Genomic DNA, 19,085 nt, shown 5'->3' with positions numbered 1-19,085 from the left:
CCCGCTTTACAAATGAGGAAACTGAGACTCAGAGAAGTTAAGGTCACACAGTAGTAAGTGTGTGACAACTCTGGGCCTTTGCATGTAACCAGTGTACAAACCTCCATTGCTGCTGGTGGGGCAGAGTAGGGGTGGGGGAATTGCACTGTCTGCTGACACTTGGGACATGTAATAAAAGAAAGTCCTTGAAACCAGCATTCTATCCTCTGAAAGGAAGACAAGACCCTACCTGGGGGTAAGAGAAATAAAAATAAGCTGGATAGTTTATATTTGTAAACTTTGAGGCCTGTGGATGTCCCACAAATATTGATGCTTTCATATAATGAGAAATACATTTGATTAAGTTCGCTGTCATGTATACAGGGGAAAAGACATTTCCTCTTCCCAAAGAACCATGCTCTGCTGCCTTCAGTTATTAATCTTCAATTGCAGAGGACCATGTTAGCACGCAACACATTCAAGTCTAATTAAGCTAAAATGGAAACTTCCAAGAAATGTCTCTTCTGCAGGAAAACCACAGGAAACGCCACTAATCGAAAACTTAAACTTGGATTATGCACATATTTGTTGTTTAGCTCTCACCCCAGACGTCCCCAAGGCTGGGGTCTTCTCTCTGCTCAGACGTCCCCCTTCGGGGCAACCACCTGACCACTCTGGCTAAAGGCACCCTCAGTCATGTTATTCCCCTGCTAGTTTTCCCCTGCTGTGTTTCCTTCCTTGTACTTATCATTCTCTGACATGTTCTTGTTCCTTTCTTTAGTTATGCTTGCTGTTGGTTTCTCTTTCACTAACATATATGTTCCTGGAAAACCAGGACTGTGTTCATTTTGTTCAGAAGCGATTCTTCATGGGTATGTTGTGTTTGTACCCATCTTCAGAGCAAAGGCATTGAAAGATTTTGTCCTGCACTCACTTTCCGAGGATGCTTGTATGGCAAACAGCCTGGGAGGATAGAGGTAATGTTTCTAATAAAGATAACGGCTCCTTCTGGGGCAAAAGTTGGGCAGGTTTGCTAGCAGCCCCTTTCAAAGATTGCAGTTTCCTGAGTTTGGAGTTCCTTACCTGGGACACAGACCCACTGTGCGCACAGCATCCACACTGGCTGCTCTGCACCACCCCGAGGGACTTTCAGGGCAACAGGAACCAATGTGCATATGCAGCTCTGCTGCCTGTTATGTCGGCTGTGCTGTGAGTAATCAAGTTCTTTGTTTCTGGCCCAGGAGTCTCTTGTCTTCTGCCAGGAACTATAAGCTGGGCAGGCTAACTTACTAACTTTCAAACAGGGTCAAATGTCAGACCCTTTGCAGTTCCTGCCAGTTCTGTGCATTACCCCTTCTCCAGGGTAGGGGGCGGCGGGGGGGCAGAACCTGACACATAGTAGGTGCTTGGGAAACACTTGCTGAGTGAATGAAAATACAAAGGACACCTCAAAGCAAGTCAGTACAGCCAGCTGGCTAGGAAGCTTTGATAGTAACTACCTTTCATTTTTCCTGTCAGTATCTAGCTTACATGACTCCTTGGAAAACCTAAATTCTATCTCTTTAGCTTTTGGATTGGACAATATTTCTCCACCTTCATTTTGCCCTGTGCATCACTTCCTTGCGTGAAAACACTGTCAAAGTAATTTGAATGTGTGGAGCTCTGTGAATTCGTTCTTACTCAGTGCCATGGAGCACCAGCCACAGGAAAGAGCAAAAGGGCTTCAGTCATCTGCGTTCCCCCGACCACTTTGGATGGCTCAGAATTGGGCTATAGGAGCAAACTTTCTTTTGAGGTTTACAGTGGCCTCAAAGTTCCTTAAAGAAGGGGAGTTCAGGTAAGGGGCGGGTGTGTGTGTGTGTGTGTCTCTGACCATTGGGTGGGTGTTGTCCATAAATCATGGGAAACAGGGGTTCCTCTCTTAATCCCAGCTATACCCACAGGACATCCAAGAGCTGGTGCCCAGGAGAGGCTTAAAGCTCCCGTGCCGCCTCCCTTGGGGGGCGAGGTAGGGGCTGCACTTAGGAAGGAACGGCTGGTGTTGGGGCACCTTTTCTGGGGTGCTCCTGGCGACCCGAGCCTGGATCAGAGAGTTCGGACTCGGCTGGCGCCGGGTCCCCTGCCTATCCCAACACCCTTGACCTCGCAGGGCTGGCCTCCTCCGGCCCAGGTTTCCTCCCGCCGCCTCCTCGCGCGCCGCTCTCACCTGGCCTGAGGAAGAAGCCCACGCCTCGTCCTCTGCCAAGAAGCCCTGACCTCCGCCCTGCCGCCCTCCCGCGGAGTCTCCAGGCGACAGCCCGCAGCCCGTGCGCCCGCCCGGCCTTTGTACGAACGTCGCCACGGCAACGCCATTCTGACGGCCGAGCTGGGGAGGGGCGTGGCGTGCGCGGCGCCCGAGGATGAGGGGGAGGTGCGCTGGCAGCACCCGGCCAATTACAGCCCGCTGCAGCGCTGCGAACCCTCCCGGACCTGCCCCCTAGAGGTCCCCAGCCCCGTTTCCAGGATCGGGAAACAGGCTCAGTGTTCACAGAAGTAGCTCCAAGTCTTACAGCGGGGAAGGAGCAGACTCGAGAATCCTTCCTACTGACCTTAGCTCTAGGCTCGGTGCGTTGAGGAGGGGGTGGTCAGGCGTGGGAGGGTAATGGAGCTGAACCACGAGAAGCCTGGAGGTTGGTCCCCCCCCGTCCCACCCGAATCTCTAGTTCTCTCTGTTGTGGAGGAGAAAACAGAGTAAGCTGGGGGACCATCACTTCTGGGGATGGGGGTGGAGATGGGAGATGGGTGCGGTGGAGGGAACGCTTCTGAAAGAATGGAAGATTCTCCCACGTGCTAGGGAAGGGGTATTTACAAGCCCACAGCCTTACTGTTCCTGTCCTTCCCTGTCAAAACTCGCGTTTATTCATTCATGTGTTCTTTACTTCTACAAACATCACCTGAATCCCTACAAGGTCAGACGGTGGCCCCAGTGTTGACCTGGATCAGATCCTTAAGAAATCCCCCCGCACCCCCCATGGGCACGGGGCTGGGGGGATGGAGCGTGTGGAGAAGACATGCAAATGCCAACTATCTCCCCTCACCCCATGTCACCTCTTTTCAGATCAGCCCCTTCTGTCTGGGAGCAGAACAGACCTGCTGACTACCTACAGAATGCCTCATTTCCCTGCCAGGAAATGACTGACAAGGTGCCCCAAGACAAACTCAAAATATTCATCTGAGAAAGATGAAAGATGGCAGACTCCACTCTAGTCAATTAGAAGAAGATATAAGAGAGAAAAATCATGGAAATCGATATGGGATGGAATATATGGTAAAGATGCTCCCACATGCCTAGAGGCTCTTAGAAATGCACATTCCCTGGCACAGACCTCAGAGATTCTGATTAAGCAGCTCTGGAGCATGGTCCAGGAATGAATTTGTTGCATTCTTGCAAATTCCTTGTGCATTTGTTAAAAGCTTGGCAAAACCTCAGGACTTATTCAACCCTGCAGTTGAATGGCAGAGCCCTCCCAGAACTTTTCCCTAGAAATCTCTTCCAGGCCCTCAGTCAGCCTGGAAAGTTCTGCCATTCGACCAGAAAGACCTTAGGAATGTATGAGGAGTGACCACAGAGGCCGGGGCCCTGAGTGGTAACTTCAGAGGAACAGAGAGGGTCAGGCTCAACTCTCCAGGCACATTTCTGCCTCAGGGCCTTTGCAGTTACTGTTTCTTCTCCCTACCAGGCACTTCCCCCAGGGATCTCCTTCAGCTCCTTTAGATTTTTACTCAAGTATCACCCTATTTAAAAGGGTCTTGGAATTCCCTGGCGATCCAGTGTTTAGGACTCGGTGCTTTCACTGCCTGGTTCGATCCCTGGTCGATCCTGCAAGCCCCATGATGCCACCCAAAAAAACAAAACAAAACAAAAAACACACCCCCAAAAACATGAATAACAAAACAAACACCTCACTCTATTGCTCTTCCCTTCATCTTACCACTCCTCTAACATGCTATTTATTTAGTTTTCTTCTCTTATTTGTTGTCAGTCTCCCCACTCCCAACTCCCCCCTGCCCCCAACTTAAGCTCCATGAGGGCAGGGATTTTTTTCTCTTTTGTTCACTGCTGTATCACCAGTACCTAGAACAGTGCCTGAATGAACGAATGAGTGAATGAACAGGGGCAGCCCTTGCCACCCGCCCACAGCCTTGCCTCCTACTCTTGAGCTGCTGAGCTGAACTGTCCTTACCCCAGGACCTAGGCTTCTGTAGCCTTGGCCCTCCCCAGCCCCACCCCCATCTCCATGCTTGTCTTCAGTCTCATCAACATGAGCACAGAACAGCAACCCTGCTCACTGCCAGCCAGACCCTATGGAGCCCATTCAGGCCAGCCTGGAGCCGGAGCCGCTCATGGCCCCCTGATAGGCTTGGGAGAGCATATGTTGCCATTAGTCCATCTCTCGATGAGGAAATACTAAACGCAGAACAAAGCTGACATTCAGGCTCACTGGAGCAGAAATTGCCAAATCTTGATTGGATCCTGCCGCTCCCCACAGGATGCCACAGTCATCTCAAAGGGTGTGTGAAAGTCTAAAAACCCAGTTCCATGTCATCCACTTAAATTTCAAAAACAGAAACTAAAATACCCCAATAACTCATGGCTTTATCATAGCATGTCCTGGGCTGAGTGAGAGTTGTACTTTGCAATGATAGGGTGATCAAAATACTGCACCTGGGGAATTCCCTGGCGGTCCACTGGTTCGGACTTGGTGCTTTCACTGCCATGGCCCGGGTTCAATCCCTGGTGGGGAAATTAAGATCCCGCAAGCCACACGGCATGGCCAAAAAAAAAAAAGAGGTTTCTAGCTTATATGGGCTCCTTGGTGATGCCTGTAATCAATCAATCTTATTGAGCTCTGGGTGGCTACCAAGGCTGTACTGTATCTCAATCAACATCAGGATGCTGGTGTCTGAAAGGCCTGGGTCCATGTCCCAGCTTTGTCATTCCCAGCTGTCCTCCTAATACTGGAGCGAGTGATGTTAACTCCGGGCTTTCCACCCGCAGGGCACTGTCCCAGTCCTTCCTGTGGATCATCTCATTTAATCCTCACCATAACCTGGGGCAGTAGGTGTGTATGAAACACCTGGAACAGGGAGCTCTGCAGAGAAATGCTCAAAAATGTCGTGATGGGTATTATTTCTATCACATCACTCCCACTTGAACAGGAAAATAAGGCTCAAGAGACATGGAGGTATGTGACCAAGGTGACACAGCCAGAAAAGGATTTGAATCTAGATGACTGTGATGGGAAGGTATTTTCCCCGGGGACCACAGGTGACAGGTGTCACAGCCACGAGACACCCATGCTCACCACCTGCTTTCCCTCAGCCCTGAACAATCTGGGCTTCTGGCTGTCCTGAAGTTTGCGCAGTGCCTGCAGCAAGAGGGGGAGGGAGCTGAGGCCAAGAGGGCGTAGCTGGAGCTTGCCAGGGACCTCTCCTGCCACCCACTGGGCTTCTTTCCTGCAGGACCTCTGCCCCATAAAATCTCATTGGGCCACAGTTACCTTCCCTGGGCTGTCCTTGACTGGGAGAGCCCATCCACTGTGCCCCCTCCCGAGATCTGCTTGTTGTCCCCTGCATTCCAACAAGAAATGAATGCTGGCCTCCTGCCTGGAAGAGGTAGGGAGCTTGCCCAGCCTTTAAGGGGTAAGAGAGAGCCAGGGAAAGAGCTGGAACAGGAGAAAGGGAGTGTAAAAGAGAGAGAGAGCTCTCGAAGATCAGGAAGTAGCTAAGCTGTTGAGTAGGTGTCAGATGGGAGAGCAAAGGGCCATTGGAGGCTCCACAGTCCATTCATAACCTGACGCTATGGGCTAAGGAAATGCAGGTTTTTATACACACACACACACACAGGTTCACAAAAATAAATTCAAACCACAAAATCACAGCTGGTCACTGAGGCCTTCTGCAGCCGTGCTCACCCACTTCCCCTGTCAGAAAATGAGAAATCACCCAGGTGTTTTCTCAGATAGAGACAAGGCTGGTTGGGACATTCATCTCTTGCAAATCAGAGCTTTGCCGGGGGCTTCCCTGGTGGCGCAGTGGTTGAGAATCTGCCTGCCAATGCAGGGGACGTGGGTTCGAGCCCTTGTCCGGGAGGATCCCACATGCCGCGGAGCATCTAGGCCCGTGAGCCACAACTACTGAGCCTGCACGTCTGGAGCTTGTGCTCTGCAACAAGAGAGGCCGCGATAGAGAGAGGCCTCTGCACCGTGATGAAGAGTGACCCCCGCTTGCCACAACTGGAGAAAGCCCTCGCACAGAAACGAAGACCCAACACAGCCAAAAATAAATAAATTAATTAATTTAAAAAAATTAAAACAAAAACAAAAAACTACTCTCTCAAAAAAAAAAACAACAACACAGAAAAAAAGCTTTGCCAGGGAGGTCAGTCTGTATGTTCTGTTTGAAAACTGCAGATGAAGGGTGCTGATCCCACCTCTGATCGGCCTGGTTTCGTTTGTTTGTTTGTTTTATTCTGTCTGTACCTCACTTCTCTCACCTGTAAAATGGAGGTAATAACAGCATTGACTGTAAAGACCAAATGGGTTAATATGTGTGAAGTAGTAAACTGTGCCCGATACCACACACTCCTTCTGTGAATGTCCGCGTTGCTGTCTGTCTCTTTGCTTGTTTTTGTTGTTTTCTTGATGATGTGGGAGGACAGCACCATCTCAACCCGATCACGGCCATCCTGGGGAGAACTTTGATTTGCATCGTCTCAGTCCCAACCCAGAGCAAACTTGACCTCAGAACACTCGCATATCATCTTGCTTGTTGCCCAGGGACCTTTCTGGGTGTGGGTGTCAGAGGCAGGCTGAGCTCCCCTGATCGCTGCTAGAGGGATTCTGAGAATCCAGCTGGTCTCTGTGGGGTGGCCCCTGCAGGACAACTCCATAAATTCGACTTGCAGGCATCCAGGCAAATCAACCTCCACTACTTCTTTTTTTTTGAGATTAACAATGAACCATTATGAATGAGGTGAACCAAACTAGCTAATATTTATTGAGGCTTGTTAGGTACCAGCTGCTATGCCATGCACTGTTTTATTTAATTCTTAGCCCAACCCATTTTACAGAGGCGGGCTCAGAAAAGTCAAGTAACTTGCCCAGTTACAAATCTTGTAAGTGATAGGTCCAAGATTCGAACCCTAGCTGTTGGACTCCAGCATATTGTCATTTTTGTAAACTTTTGTTTTCAAAACATAATCTACATCTCGAAAAGAGCACAACTGATAAGTGTACGCTTGAAGAATTTTCACAAAGTGTATGCACCCACCCTAACCAGAACCCAGAACAAGAAGCAGAACATTACCACCCGCCCCCACCCCTCCGAGAAGACTCCCTGTGCTCACTTCTGGTTAGCCCCTCCCGCTTGTCTGACTTCCAATCATAGATTAGTTCTGCTTGTTTTTGAACTTCATGGAAATGGAATCTTACAGATTCCATTCGCTGCCTGGTTTCTTTCACTCAACTATGTGAGGTTCGACCATGTTGTCTGATGTAGCTGTGGTTCATTCATTCTCACTGCTGCATTGCTTTACACTCTGTTATCTATTCCTGCAGAACAAATTATGGCAAACTTAACGGATCCAAAAAACACACACTTATGTCACAGTTTGTGTGGGTCAGGAATCCGGGCACTGCTTAGCTGGGTTCTCTGCTCAGGGTCTCTCCCAGGCTGCAATGAGGGAGGTGGCCAGGGCTGGGGTCTCATCTGAGGCTCAGCTGGGGAAGGACCCTCTTTCCAGTTCATGTGGTGGTTGGCAGGATACAGTTTCCTGAGGGTTGTTAGTTAGTCTGAGGGCCTCACCTCCTTGCTGGCTGTTAGCCAGAGATCCTGCACTGTTTCTTGCCATGTGGGCCTCTCCATAAGGTGGCTTGCTTCATCAAAGCCAGTGAGAGTCCTTAGAGAGAGTCTCCAGGCAAGATGGAAGTTACAATCTTCTGTAACATAATCACAGAAATGACATGCCCATCACCTTTGCAGCATCTACTGATTAGAAATAAGGTACAGTCCTGCCTACTCTCAAGGGGAGGGGACACAGAGGTGTGAACACCAGGGATAATTGGGGGCCGTTGTGTATGCCTTTTGGTCTGCACGTGTGCACATATTTCTTGGGTATATATCTAGGAGTAGAATTTCTGGGTCCCACATACGTCCCGCTTTACGAGATTCTGCCAAACATTTTTCCAAAGTGCAGGTACCCTCTACACTCCCTCAGCAGGCTATGAGCTTCCCAGTTAGAGCACATGCTTTCAATACACTCCTCCCCTCTCTCCTTACAGAAGGGGTGTTTGAGCTGGGGCTCTTCGGGACGACAGGTCCTAATTCTGGGCCCATGTCAGAATCACTGAATTCCCGGGCCGCTTCGCCAGACATTCTGATCATTTGAGGGCTCAGATACAAACTGGAAGGTCCACTCCATAAGGCGAGGATCCCTGTACCCTTGGTGCCCGGAGCAGTACCTGGCAGCAGTACCTGGCAGGTACCAGGGAGCTGGCACTCAATAAATGTTTTTTTGATTAAGTGAATGAGTTTAGGAACTATTGTTCAAGAGATGGGCCCCAGGGCGGGTATAAGCTGCTTAAACGGGAAGGAAACTTTGTTGTGACTGAGGCTGTGTTCATTTTTCTGGGAAGAGGGCTCAGAACCTCAACCAGGTATGTCCCCAACAAAGGTTAAAGGCCGCTGTGATTGGCTACTGTCCGGCTTAGGTATTTTATCACATGAAGAAAGAATTGGTCCCGGGGTAGGTGGCATGGGAACTGTGGACAAGGTCCCATGGTCCTTAGAAGTAAAAAGCGAGACAGTGCTTGCCTGGGGTGGCTCATAAACTGAGACCTTGCTTGTTTTGACCTTTGACCCATGGTAACTCTTTTGGTACATCTAGCCACTGCCTGGCCTCTTGGGACCCTCCCTGTGTCTGTCTGTTGAACAGAAAATTCCAGAAGGCCTCGGTGCCCTGAGTTTCCATCAGGGGCAAGCCAACATGAGCCCTAGCTTTTGAAAAACCGCTTTCAATCCATAGAAAGCCTCCCAGTTTATCTGGTTTGAGATGACCTCATCCTTTGTCACCTTCTCTCTTGTTTTCTGGAGGTTGCTCAGCGTCTTGCTGCTCTCTGCATTCTTTTCTCACGTGAACAGTGCACCTATTTTGGGCATTTTGTCGTTGTTGTTTTGGGTCATTCCCATCACACATTTTTTGTATTCCTTTCCAGTCAGATCAACCTCATGCCTCTCTAGACATTTCTTCTCAGGTTTCCTCTGAATCATTTCGTTTGGTCTAAATATGTCCAGTGTTTCCTCCTTCCTCACTGCACTCCACATAGACCCTCTCTTTTCCCCGGAATAACTGTTCTTTTCTTTCGAATCCCTGACCCAAATCCTCATCTTTCACCATGTTATTTGACTTCTCCTAAGAACTGATTGTTTTTTGAAACTTAAGCCTCAAATATCATCCCTTCTAATCTGCGTCTGAATTTGGATCACGGTCAAGAAGCAGGCGAGACAGGAATGTGGCTGGGTAATTAGGATCCTCAGCAGAAGGGCTGAGTGTTCATCGGGGGGTCAGAGGGGCCTGGGGATGGAGGGAGAGGTATCTTCTTCTGCCTCGGGTAGGGCTTAGGGTGGGGTTGTCAGGAAAGCGCTAAGAAAAAAGGACCCATTTGACTTGAGTTCTGAAGGAAGAGTAGGATTTCCGGAGGTAGAGCAGGGAGAGCAGAGGATAGTCCAGGGAAGGAGCAGTGGGAATGGAGGCTAGAAGATGAGTCATCAGAGACGCTAGGGACAGGAGTACAGAAGGAGAGGGCTGGCCAGGTGCTGAGACCGCACACTGAAGGTCCATGGTCAGCCTTCAGATATGTTTGTCTGGCTTTCCCAACGTGTTAAAAGACTTTTAATTAGTTGCTGAAGGAATAGGCCTCTTTCTGTGGAGTGACAGAGAAACCTATTCAAATTGGCTTCAGCATGAATGCAAATTCACTGGTTACCAAAAATGAAAATTCTAGAGGGAACCTCTGGGTTCAGGCTCAGATGATTTCATGAGGCCTTGGCCTCTCTCCAGCTCTCAGGGATTCTTTGTACCATGTGGACCCAACCTTAGACAGAATCTCTGTATAATGGTCACAGAAAGGCGGCCGAAGCTCCAGCCCTTACATCTTCTCAGCTTTGAATTCCATAGGGAAGGATAGGAGTCTTTTTCCTAAGCTTCCCCCAATGGCCTCACTGCTTCTCATTTTCTCTGGGTGGGTCACAAGCCCATTGCTGAGCCAATTATTGTGGCCCAGGAGACTGCTCTGATTGGCTGAGCTTGAGCCAACATGCCCATCCCTGCAGCCAGAGGTGGAATCAACAGCGTCTCTGAGAAACTGGACTGAGACTAGGAGAAAGGTGTTGTCCCCAAAGGAGGATCATAACGCCATAATATTTTAGAAGAGGTGAATTGTTATTAGGTGACGAAAACCAGATGTCTACCACAGTAGCCAACATGTACAGATCATTAACATCTGGATTTATGCCTTTTTTTGCGAAAATGGGAATATCTGGCAATACCTGGACTCTCTTCTTGTATATAGATCAACAATCTGCTGGGGATGAGTAGAGGCTCCCTCTTTAGATACAGCCTATGTTCTGCCTGCCCAATGCACTGCTCATATTTCCTCTCTGGCTCCTGGAAGCACTTGAATTTTTATTGCCAGCATAATTTGATTCTGTAAAGAAATCTGTTTTTCCCACCAGAATGGAAGAGCCAAATGTACAGGGGTCAAATAGCTCTCCTGTGCTCCCACAAACTCCTGAGGACAAATGCCTGGCCATTTTTAATAGTCTCATTCCTTGCTCATTTTAAAAGCCTTCTTTAAAAAAAAATATTGAATACATAGTGATTTTAGAATCTGTTATCTGATAATTCCAACATCTGAAGTCTTTGGGTGGGAGTGGCAGAGGGGTGGTGTCTCAATGTCTTGTTTGTTGTGTCTGCTTACTCTGGCTCATACTGACTTATTGCTTGGATGTTTATGATCTGTGATCTCATTCTTTTTTTTTTTTTTTTTTTTTTTTCCTTTTTGCGGTACGCGGGCCTCTCACTGTTGTGGCCTCTCCCGTTGCGGAGCACAGGTTCCGGATGCGCAGGCCCAGCGGCCATGGCTCACGGGCCCAGCCGCTCCGCGGCACATGGGATCCTCCCAGACCGGGGCACGAACCCGCATCCCCTGCATCGGCAGGCGGACTCTCAACCACTGCGCCACCAGGGAGGCCCTGTGATCTCATTCTTGATTGAACTTAATCTGTGGGAATCCTGAGGGGTCTGATTCCTGGCTGCTTTTCTCTCGGAAGTCTTTTTTGTTTGTTTCAGCTGGATGCCGGGGATGCTAATAACCTCTGAACACTGACATTTATTTCCTCAACTTGGAGTTTTCCCACTGAATACATGGAGTATAAACTTGAGCCCCAGACCCACGTGGTTACAAACCTTCAGGGTGATCATCATCATCATCAGTATTGTGGCCATTATTAGTTTTCCCCTCCAGAGCCACATTGAAAACTACAGGTTTTCATAGGCTCTCCTTTCTGAAAGTCCAGAAAAAAAATTTTTTTAAGCCCTCCTCTTGCCAGGGTGTGGAGCATCTTTGAGGGTGCCAGCTTAATACAGGCATCTTAGACTTGGTTAGCTCATTTTGCAAAGGCCCAAGGCTTAATCTCCCTTTTCCTGCACTTACTAAAGGCAAAAGGCTTCCTCATTTGCTTATGCTTTGGTTGTAGCTCACTCTGTTTGTGTGTGTGTCTGTATGTTCCTTTGAGATTGCCTACATAAAAATTGTTTTTTATTCTGGGATTTTGGAAACACACACGAAACTAGAGAAGCCTGCGATTAACTCCATGTATTCATCATCCAGCTTCAACATTTTCCCAGTGTTCTCTCATTCTTTTTTCTCCCTTTTTGAGTTTTTTTCTAGGTTAATTTAAAGCAAGTTGTGTCATTTCACCCATAAAGACATCCTAACTGAAAGGACTTTTTTTTCCTTTATATTATCCCCGCCTTGACATGATCACAGCTAAAAATACTTATAATCATTCCTGAATATCATCTAATATTCAGTCCATGCTCACATTTCCTTGATTCTCTCAGAGATATCTTTTTTACTTTTATCTTTGTTAGAATCAGGATCCAGACAAGGTCCACACATTACACTTGGTTGTTATGTCTCTGAAATGTCTTTAATTCTGTAACAGCAACTCCCCGCCCCTGACCTTTTTTATCCCCCAGCCACTGATTTGTTGGAGAAACTGGGTCTTTTGTCCTGGAGAACATTCACATCCTGGATTTGGCTGATCACTTCTTCTTGGTTTCAGTTAACTTGTTCCTCTTTTCCCCATGTTTCCTGTAAACAAATAGTTAGATCTAGAGGTCTGAGGAGATCAAAGTCTTTTTGTTGTCCAGACGCCTTCATAGGCGGTACTGTGTGATCCATCCTGCATCACACAGTGAGCACATAATGTCTGGTCATCCTGTTTTTAACGATATTGAGATTGAATGGTAGGTCCAGTGCTAACAGACTGAGCCATCCATTACAAAGTCCCCAACGGCTTTTATTCCCCCAATAATTAACATTTTTAATTATTCATTATGGTAAAATATACATAATATAACATTTACCATCTTAACCATTTAAAAATATACAGTTCGGGCTTCCCTGGTGGCACAGTGGTTGAGAGTCCGCTTGCCGATGCAGGGGACGCGTGTTCGTGCCCCGGTCCGGGAAGATGCCACATGCCACAGAGCGGCTGGGCCCGTGAGACATGGCCGCTGAGCCTGCGCGTCCAGAGCCTGTGCTCCACAATGGGAGAGGCCACAACAGTGAGAGGCCTGCGTACCGCAAAAACAAACAAACAAACAAAACACACAAGTGGCACAGAGGAAGCCAGAATCTTGAGAATACCTGGGCCCAAGGAAATCTTGGAAGATAGTGAGTTAAAGAGAATAGTGAGGATAATGACGATGGTAGGAGAGCATGTATGCTTTGTGGGCCTATGTACTAAGGGTTTTGTATACAAGCTCCCATTGGGAAGGCTACGAGCTAGGTGCCATTTTTATTCTCATCTTAAAGAAGAGGGATCTGAGCTAATTAAGCAGAGGGAAGGTTAGGGGCTTTTCCTGGCTGAGACCACAAGACAAAGCGGTGGTCACGCGTCCTAGCCAGGACTTGATTGGCTGGAGATTTGATTGGCAGGAGAGCTGAGCGGCTTCTCCTGCCAGAAGCAGCCGCTGCCCTTCAGCCGTTCTTCCACTTCAAGCCCTGAGAAAGGGCTTGCGTGCTTCCCAAGTGGCAACTTCTGTGCATTTAAAAATTTCCTCTTGAAAATCCCAGCCTTAGCCCATTCACAAAAGGTATCTGGGTCCTTTCTTGGCCGTGGCCTAGTCGTATTCACCAAAGAGAAGAGCGCGTCCCATAAGAGCTGGCGGCTTTGGGAGGACCGGGGAAGGCGTCAGCTGGCAGGAAGCTCCCTGAAAGAAATAGAGGAATCCCCACCCATCCATGAGCTGCCTATTCTTCCCCCTTAGAAACGGGGCTTGTGATGTGCCAGGCACTGCAGGCATTTTGCCATTTAACCCTCCCACTCCCCCACGGAGTAGGCCCCTTGCTAACAGTTTTGGTTGCTTTTGTTGAGGAACCTGGGATACAGAGGTCAAGCCACTTACTCAGGGTCATTCGGGGCAGTGGTGGGGCTTGACCCCTATTTGTTTGACTCCAAATCTGGCCTCTGAACTCTGAGAGACACTGCCGGCTTCTCGAGTGATGTGAGAAGTGGATTCGAGTGAGCACGGCCTGGGCAGCGGTTCCCGTCCCTCTGCCACATGGACAGAGCCACAGACCCAGTTCGCTGTGAAGGCCCAGCATCTTATACCAAGTCTCATTTTCACAGCCAGAGATATTAGTGTGGAAATAGGACTTTTGATTCTTGAAAGGTCTGCTTGGTGAAGAGATGGTCAAACATTTAAACTACAAACTCCATTTTTTTTGGGGGGGGGGCAATTCTGAAGCTTAAGATGTGTAATTTCATCTCAGTGCTTCAACCTTGCCACCTCTGTGAACGGGTGAAGAGTTTCAAAGTTTCATACAGGAGGCTAAAAAACTAAGGCTCCTTGTGAAAATACTAAGTGTAAAACTTAGGAAAGAGGAATTCTACTTTCTGTTCTTTTCTGCTTAAAGACAACGAAGATATACTCCCTGGAAGGAACGGATGCCAAGACAGATGTATACAAGTGCCCTTTAGGATCCAGCAAAACTTTCAAATGTATTATTGTTTTCTTCCCGACAAACAGGGATTTCTGACGACATATTAACAACAAGCATGAAATGCAAACCTGAGTCCTGGAGTGAAACCCCCAGGAGCAATGGTGCGATGTATCCAAGGGGGCCACCCTGGTAAGGGAGACACAGAAGGAGGGGGTGTGGAAAAGTGAACATGGGCGGGGGAGGGCAGCAGGTGGGGAGGGAATCCTGTTTCTGCCACTTAGTAGCCAGGGAACGGTACCCTCTGTCAACTCACCTTTCCCCTCTCTCTAAGGGGCTGACACTTGCCAGCATCCCTTGCGGGTTGATGGGAGAGATGAAGCATGTGTGGTGTGGAGCAGGTGCCTGTCCCTTGGTAAGTCTTTCCCCCAGTTGTGAACTCCACGAAGTTGAAAGCTTCTAGCTGTAGCTCTTCTGGGGACCCTGACACAGGTTCAGCTTGGCCATTTCAGACCCTTCTCGGCTGAGGGATGTCCAGCGCCAAACAGGCTGGCATGTCCCTTGCGTTGTGTGTGAATGATGCAGCCCAGGAATAATGCATGTGAAACCTCATTATGTAAATCCTCAGGTTTTCAGTACATGACAATGGCTTTTTTGGGGCCCTTCTCTGTCCCATTTTGTGGTCTGGTGTCTCTGCTTTGGGACCTAGTCTGCCAAGCCCTGGTGGCGGGGGTGGGCACCTTGGGGAGGGGTGAGCTCTCCAGAGGGCACATCAAAGGGAAAGTCACAACTCTGTCACTGGCCCAGCTCTCCCTGGCATTGCTTGGTGTGAAAGGAAACTGTCCTCTGCCTGAGGCAGCCCCATGTCACACACAGACTAAGGCCTGTGATGTTTAATTCAGAGCAGTGAGCACTGGAAACACTGCATCCAGGCTCCCTCAGAGCAGGACAGCCACTTTTCATTTCTGGGGCTCTAAGCCAGAGAGCCTGCTGTCTGGAAACCTATTGCCTGGAAGGTTCGCAGGATGGAGGGCAGGCTTCTGCAAAGAACTATCTGACCATCACCTCCTGGTTGAGGAGAAGGGCACCCTTCTATGACCTTGGCCTCCTTAGAGCTCATGCAGGCAACAAACACACACATACAAATACACACACATGCCAACCCACAGCACATACTCACATGTACACACATACACGCAAGCATGCGTGTACATATACACAGCCCCAAGTCAGAAAGACTGGCGTACTATTCTGGCTACTCAGAAGAGGAAACCCAAATCTTTATTCTCAGAGAGCTTATTCCTCGGTGTATCCCTGGCACCTGGCAGAACAATGAAAATCAGAAGCGCCGCCTTTAAAAACACTCGGGCTGTTCACTCAACTAATTGTGGTCATCTTTTCAGGAGGCAGGGAAGTCAGATCATGATGCTGGACACCCTTAAGCTCAGTACAGTGCTGTGTGTCAATTATGTCTCAATAAAACTGGTAGAAAAAACAGTTATCTGGATAGAAAGAACAAGATAAAATACACGAATTATCAAAAGTTAAAAAAATACAGACGAGCTAGACTATGAGTCTCACAAAGCACTGTTCACAACAGCCAGGACATGGAAGCAGCCTAAATGTCGATGGAGGAGTGGATAAAGAAGATGTGGTACAAATATACAGTGGAATACTACTCAGCCATAAAAAAGAATGAAGTAATGCCATTTGCAGCAACATGGATGGACCTAGAGACTATCATACGATGTGAAGTAAGTCAGACAAAGACAAGTATCATATGATATCACTTATATGTGGAATCTAAAAAAAAATGATACAAATGAGCTTATTTACAAAACAGAAACAGACTCACAGACTTTGAAAACAAACTTATGGTTACCAAAGTGGAAATGTGGTGGGGAGGGATAAATTAGGAGTTTGGGATTAACATATACACACTATTATATATAAAATATGTAATCAACAAGGACCTACTGTATAGCACAGGGAACTCTACTCAATATTCTGTAATAACTTATATGGGAAAAGAATCTGAAAAAGAATAGATATATGTGTATGTATAACTGAATCACTTTGCTGTACACCTGAAACTAACACAACACTGTAAATCAACTATACTCCAATATAAAATAAAAATTAACTTAAAAAAAAAGAAAGTTTAAAAAAATAGAGGCAAGCTAGACTATGAGTCTCAGAGAGGTTAAGCTGACATATATATATAGAATCTAAAAAAAAAAAAATGTTCTGATGAACCTAGGGGCAGGCCAGGAATAAAGACACAGATGTAGAGAATGGACTTGAGGACATGGGGAGGGGGAAGGGTAAGCTGGGACGAAGTGAGAGAGTGGCATGGACATATATACACTACCAAATGTAAAACAGATAGCTAGTGGGAAGCAGCCGCATGGCACAGGGAGAACAGCTCAGTGCTTTGCGACCATCTAGAGGGGTGGGATAAGGAGGGTGTGAGGGAGACACAAGAGGGAGGGATGTGAGGATATACGTATGCATATAGCTGATTCACTTTGTTATACAGCAGAAACGAACACCACACTGTAAAGCAATTATACTCCAATAAAGATGTTAAAAAAAAAAGCTGCCTGAAGCCACACAGTAAATGGCAGAACAAGAGTCTAAACCTAAGTCTGCCTAACGCTAAAGCTATTCTGCCACCTTCCTTTGCAATGAGCGAATGCATTCTGTGCTGCCTGGATCCCACTGGGACCTCAGTTGGCTGTTTCTAAAGGGAGCTGAGGGGCAGCCTCAGAGGCTCTGCTCCGAGCAGGGACCTCTCACCTTCTGCTGCCTGATCGCCCTGGTGACCCTCTTCTCCTGGTGCAGCCGCTCTTCCATGTGCGCCAGGGCCTCCTTCAGCGGCGCCTTTTCTTCGGCCTCTCTGAAGATGTCCTTCAGCTTTGCCACCTGTGACTGGTACATCTGAACCGACACTTTGCTCTGCCTGAGCACACAGGAGAGACAAAGTCTCTTTTCTCCTCAGCTTTCTCACTCACCACCAATGCTCCCGACCTGGGAGATCCTCAGAACACTTCCATATATGCTTGGCTTCGCGGTTTCCTTACAAGTTGGGGGAAGGCTGAAGATGTGGGGACTAGAGGGCAGAATAAATAGCCCATTGGCTGTGGACGTGCAGCATGAAGGGGGCACAGGTTATGCTACCAGCCCCTCCCAATTTCCCAGAGAGGGTGGGGGAACGGATACTACTGAAAATACGATGGAATTACGAAAAGCACACACATGGTGAAACATCAGACACATTTATAAAAGGTGCACCTTATTCCTTAACAGTAGGGTACTTTAACTGCTGCTTTCTTGCCCAGAGACTTGGGTCCATCAGGCCCTGAGTCACCATCCCGCCTCCCCACTCCACACCCAGGCCTCTGTCCTCTTGTCCTGGTCCCTACGGGTCTGCAGCTGCACCGAGGTTTAGCCTGGAGAATGGAGGCCTGGGCCTTTTGCCGGGGACACGGGCCATACTTGAGCTGTTCAATGTCCTTCTCGTATCGTCTCAAAAGCTCCTCTTTCCTCTGCAGCTGGTTCTTGAGTAGGGTGATCTTATCAAACACCAGGTACAGGTCTCTTTGTCGAAGCTGGTGGACTCTCTCCCTCTCTTTTGGGGAGAGGTGTTTCATGGACACGTGACCTGACATATCTTTGATGTTCAGCATAGTCCCGAGGGTTTTGCTCATATCCAAGTACTACGAGAAAGCGTTTCACAGGTAAGAGGCCTGGCCCAAGACCGCTGGTGGCCACTTTGAGGAGGCAAACGTCTAATTCTGTTTCATTCATTTTCTGCAGTTGCAGAGAAGAAACACATGCTTTGCAAATGAGTGCATTTGGGGCTTTTAGTAGGACTTTCATTTTCCCCCGCATCCATTTACACTATGCCTTTTTGAGAATTGGGGGGAGGGGTGGAGGGGGAATGACAACAGACATAAACATTCATTCTTACTACCCAGTCTTGCAAGGAATTGGGCTCTGCAATTTCCAGCCCATGCTGGGATAGGAGATGGGTCTCGTGGAGCTACTGTAACAACTAAACATGTATGTGGCGTTGGTTTTAAACTATCTGCAGGGCACACAGGTTTGGACAGGAGGGGACTGATGCTGGGTATACCTACCAGCTTTTCACTAAGATCTAAAGCGTCAGCCACATCCATTTTCCTTAACTTCTCAGAGACCATGATGGACCTTGGGCTGGAAAGGCCATTTTGAGGCTGAAATAAAACAAAAGAAAAAAACTCACTTGGCATTCCATTATGATTTTCTACATCCAGAAGAATAACCCAAAGAATAATGCAAGAACTGGAAAAAATAATTTGAGAGAGTTGATTTTTTATATCATCTTTATTGGAGTATAATTGCTATACAATGGTGTATGTTCGTTTCTGCTGTATCAAAAAGTGAATCACCTATACGTATCCATATATCCCCATATCCCCTGCCTCTTGCGTCTCCCTCCCACCCTCCCTATCCCACCCCTCTAGGTAGACACACAGCACCGACCTGCTCTCCCTGTGCGATGCAGCTGCTTCCCACGAGCTATCTATTTTACCTTTGGTAGCGTGTGTGTGTATATATGTCCATGCCAAGAGAGTTGGTTTTAAATCCATTCTGACTCTGTGAACTGCTTTCTTTATGACTGTGTTCCTACCCCTTCAGAGCACGACTGCCTTTGAAATGATGCATCACTTGTGCCGTTCTTTGGCCACCGTCTCGTCTGTCTTCCCTTTAGGCCAGTGGTTCTCAACCGGGGGTGACTCTGGCCACCCTACCCCCTCCAGGACATTTAGCAATGCCTGGACACATTTGTGG

The 19,085-nt window shown here is 48.0% G+C and overlaps 2 protein-coding genes across 2 annotated transcripts in view; both read right to left on the bottom strand.

Moving 5' to 3' along the window:
- LOC309808808 (forkhead-associated domain-containing protein 1-like) overlaps window positions 1–2,212 on the bottom strand; it is a gene marked incomplete at its 3' end in the record, with an annotated part of 105,294 nt that extends 103,082 nt beyond the window's left edge. The window contains exon 1 of the mRNA XM_082629383.1: window positions 2,186–2,212. The remainder of the gene's footprint in view (window positions 1–2,185) is intronic.
- Window positions 2,213–17,015: 14,803 nt separating this feature from the next.
- LOC309808807 (forkhead-associated domain-containing protein 1-like) overlaps window positions 17,016–19,085 on the bottom strand; it is a gene marked incomplete at both ends in the record, with an annotated part of 80,793 nt that continues 78,723 nt past the window's right edge. The window contains 3 exons of the mRNA XM_082629382.1: window positions 17,016–17,211; window positions 17,748–17,968; window positions 18,392–18,487. Of these exons, the coding sequence (XP_082485508.1) occupies window positions 17,016–17,211; window positions 17,748–17,968; window positions 18,392–18,487 (513 nt within the window). The remainder of the gene's footprint in view (window positions 17,212–17,747; window positions 17,969–18,391; window positions 18,488–19,085) is intronic.

Source organism: Mesoplodon mirus (assembly GCF_964341445.2).
Source record: "Mesoplodon mirus genome assembly, chromosome: 7".
NCBI classification, from domain to species: domain Eukaryota; kingdom Metazoa; phylum Chordata; class Mammalia; order Artiodactyla; family Ziphiidae; genus Mesoplodon; species Mesoplodon mirus.
The sequence above is the reverse complement of the archived record's forward strand: the minus strand, read 5'-3'. Positions and strand labels throughout refer to the sequence as shown.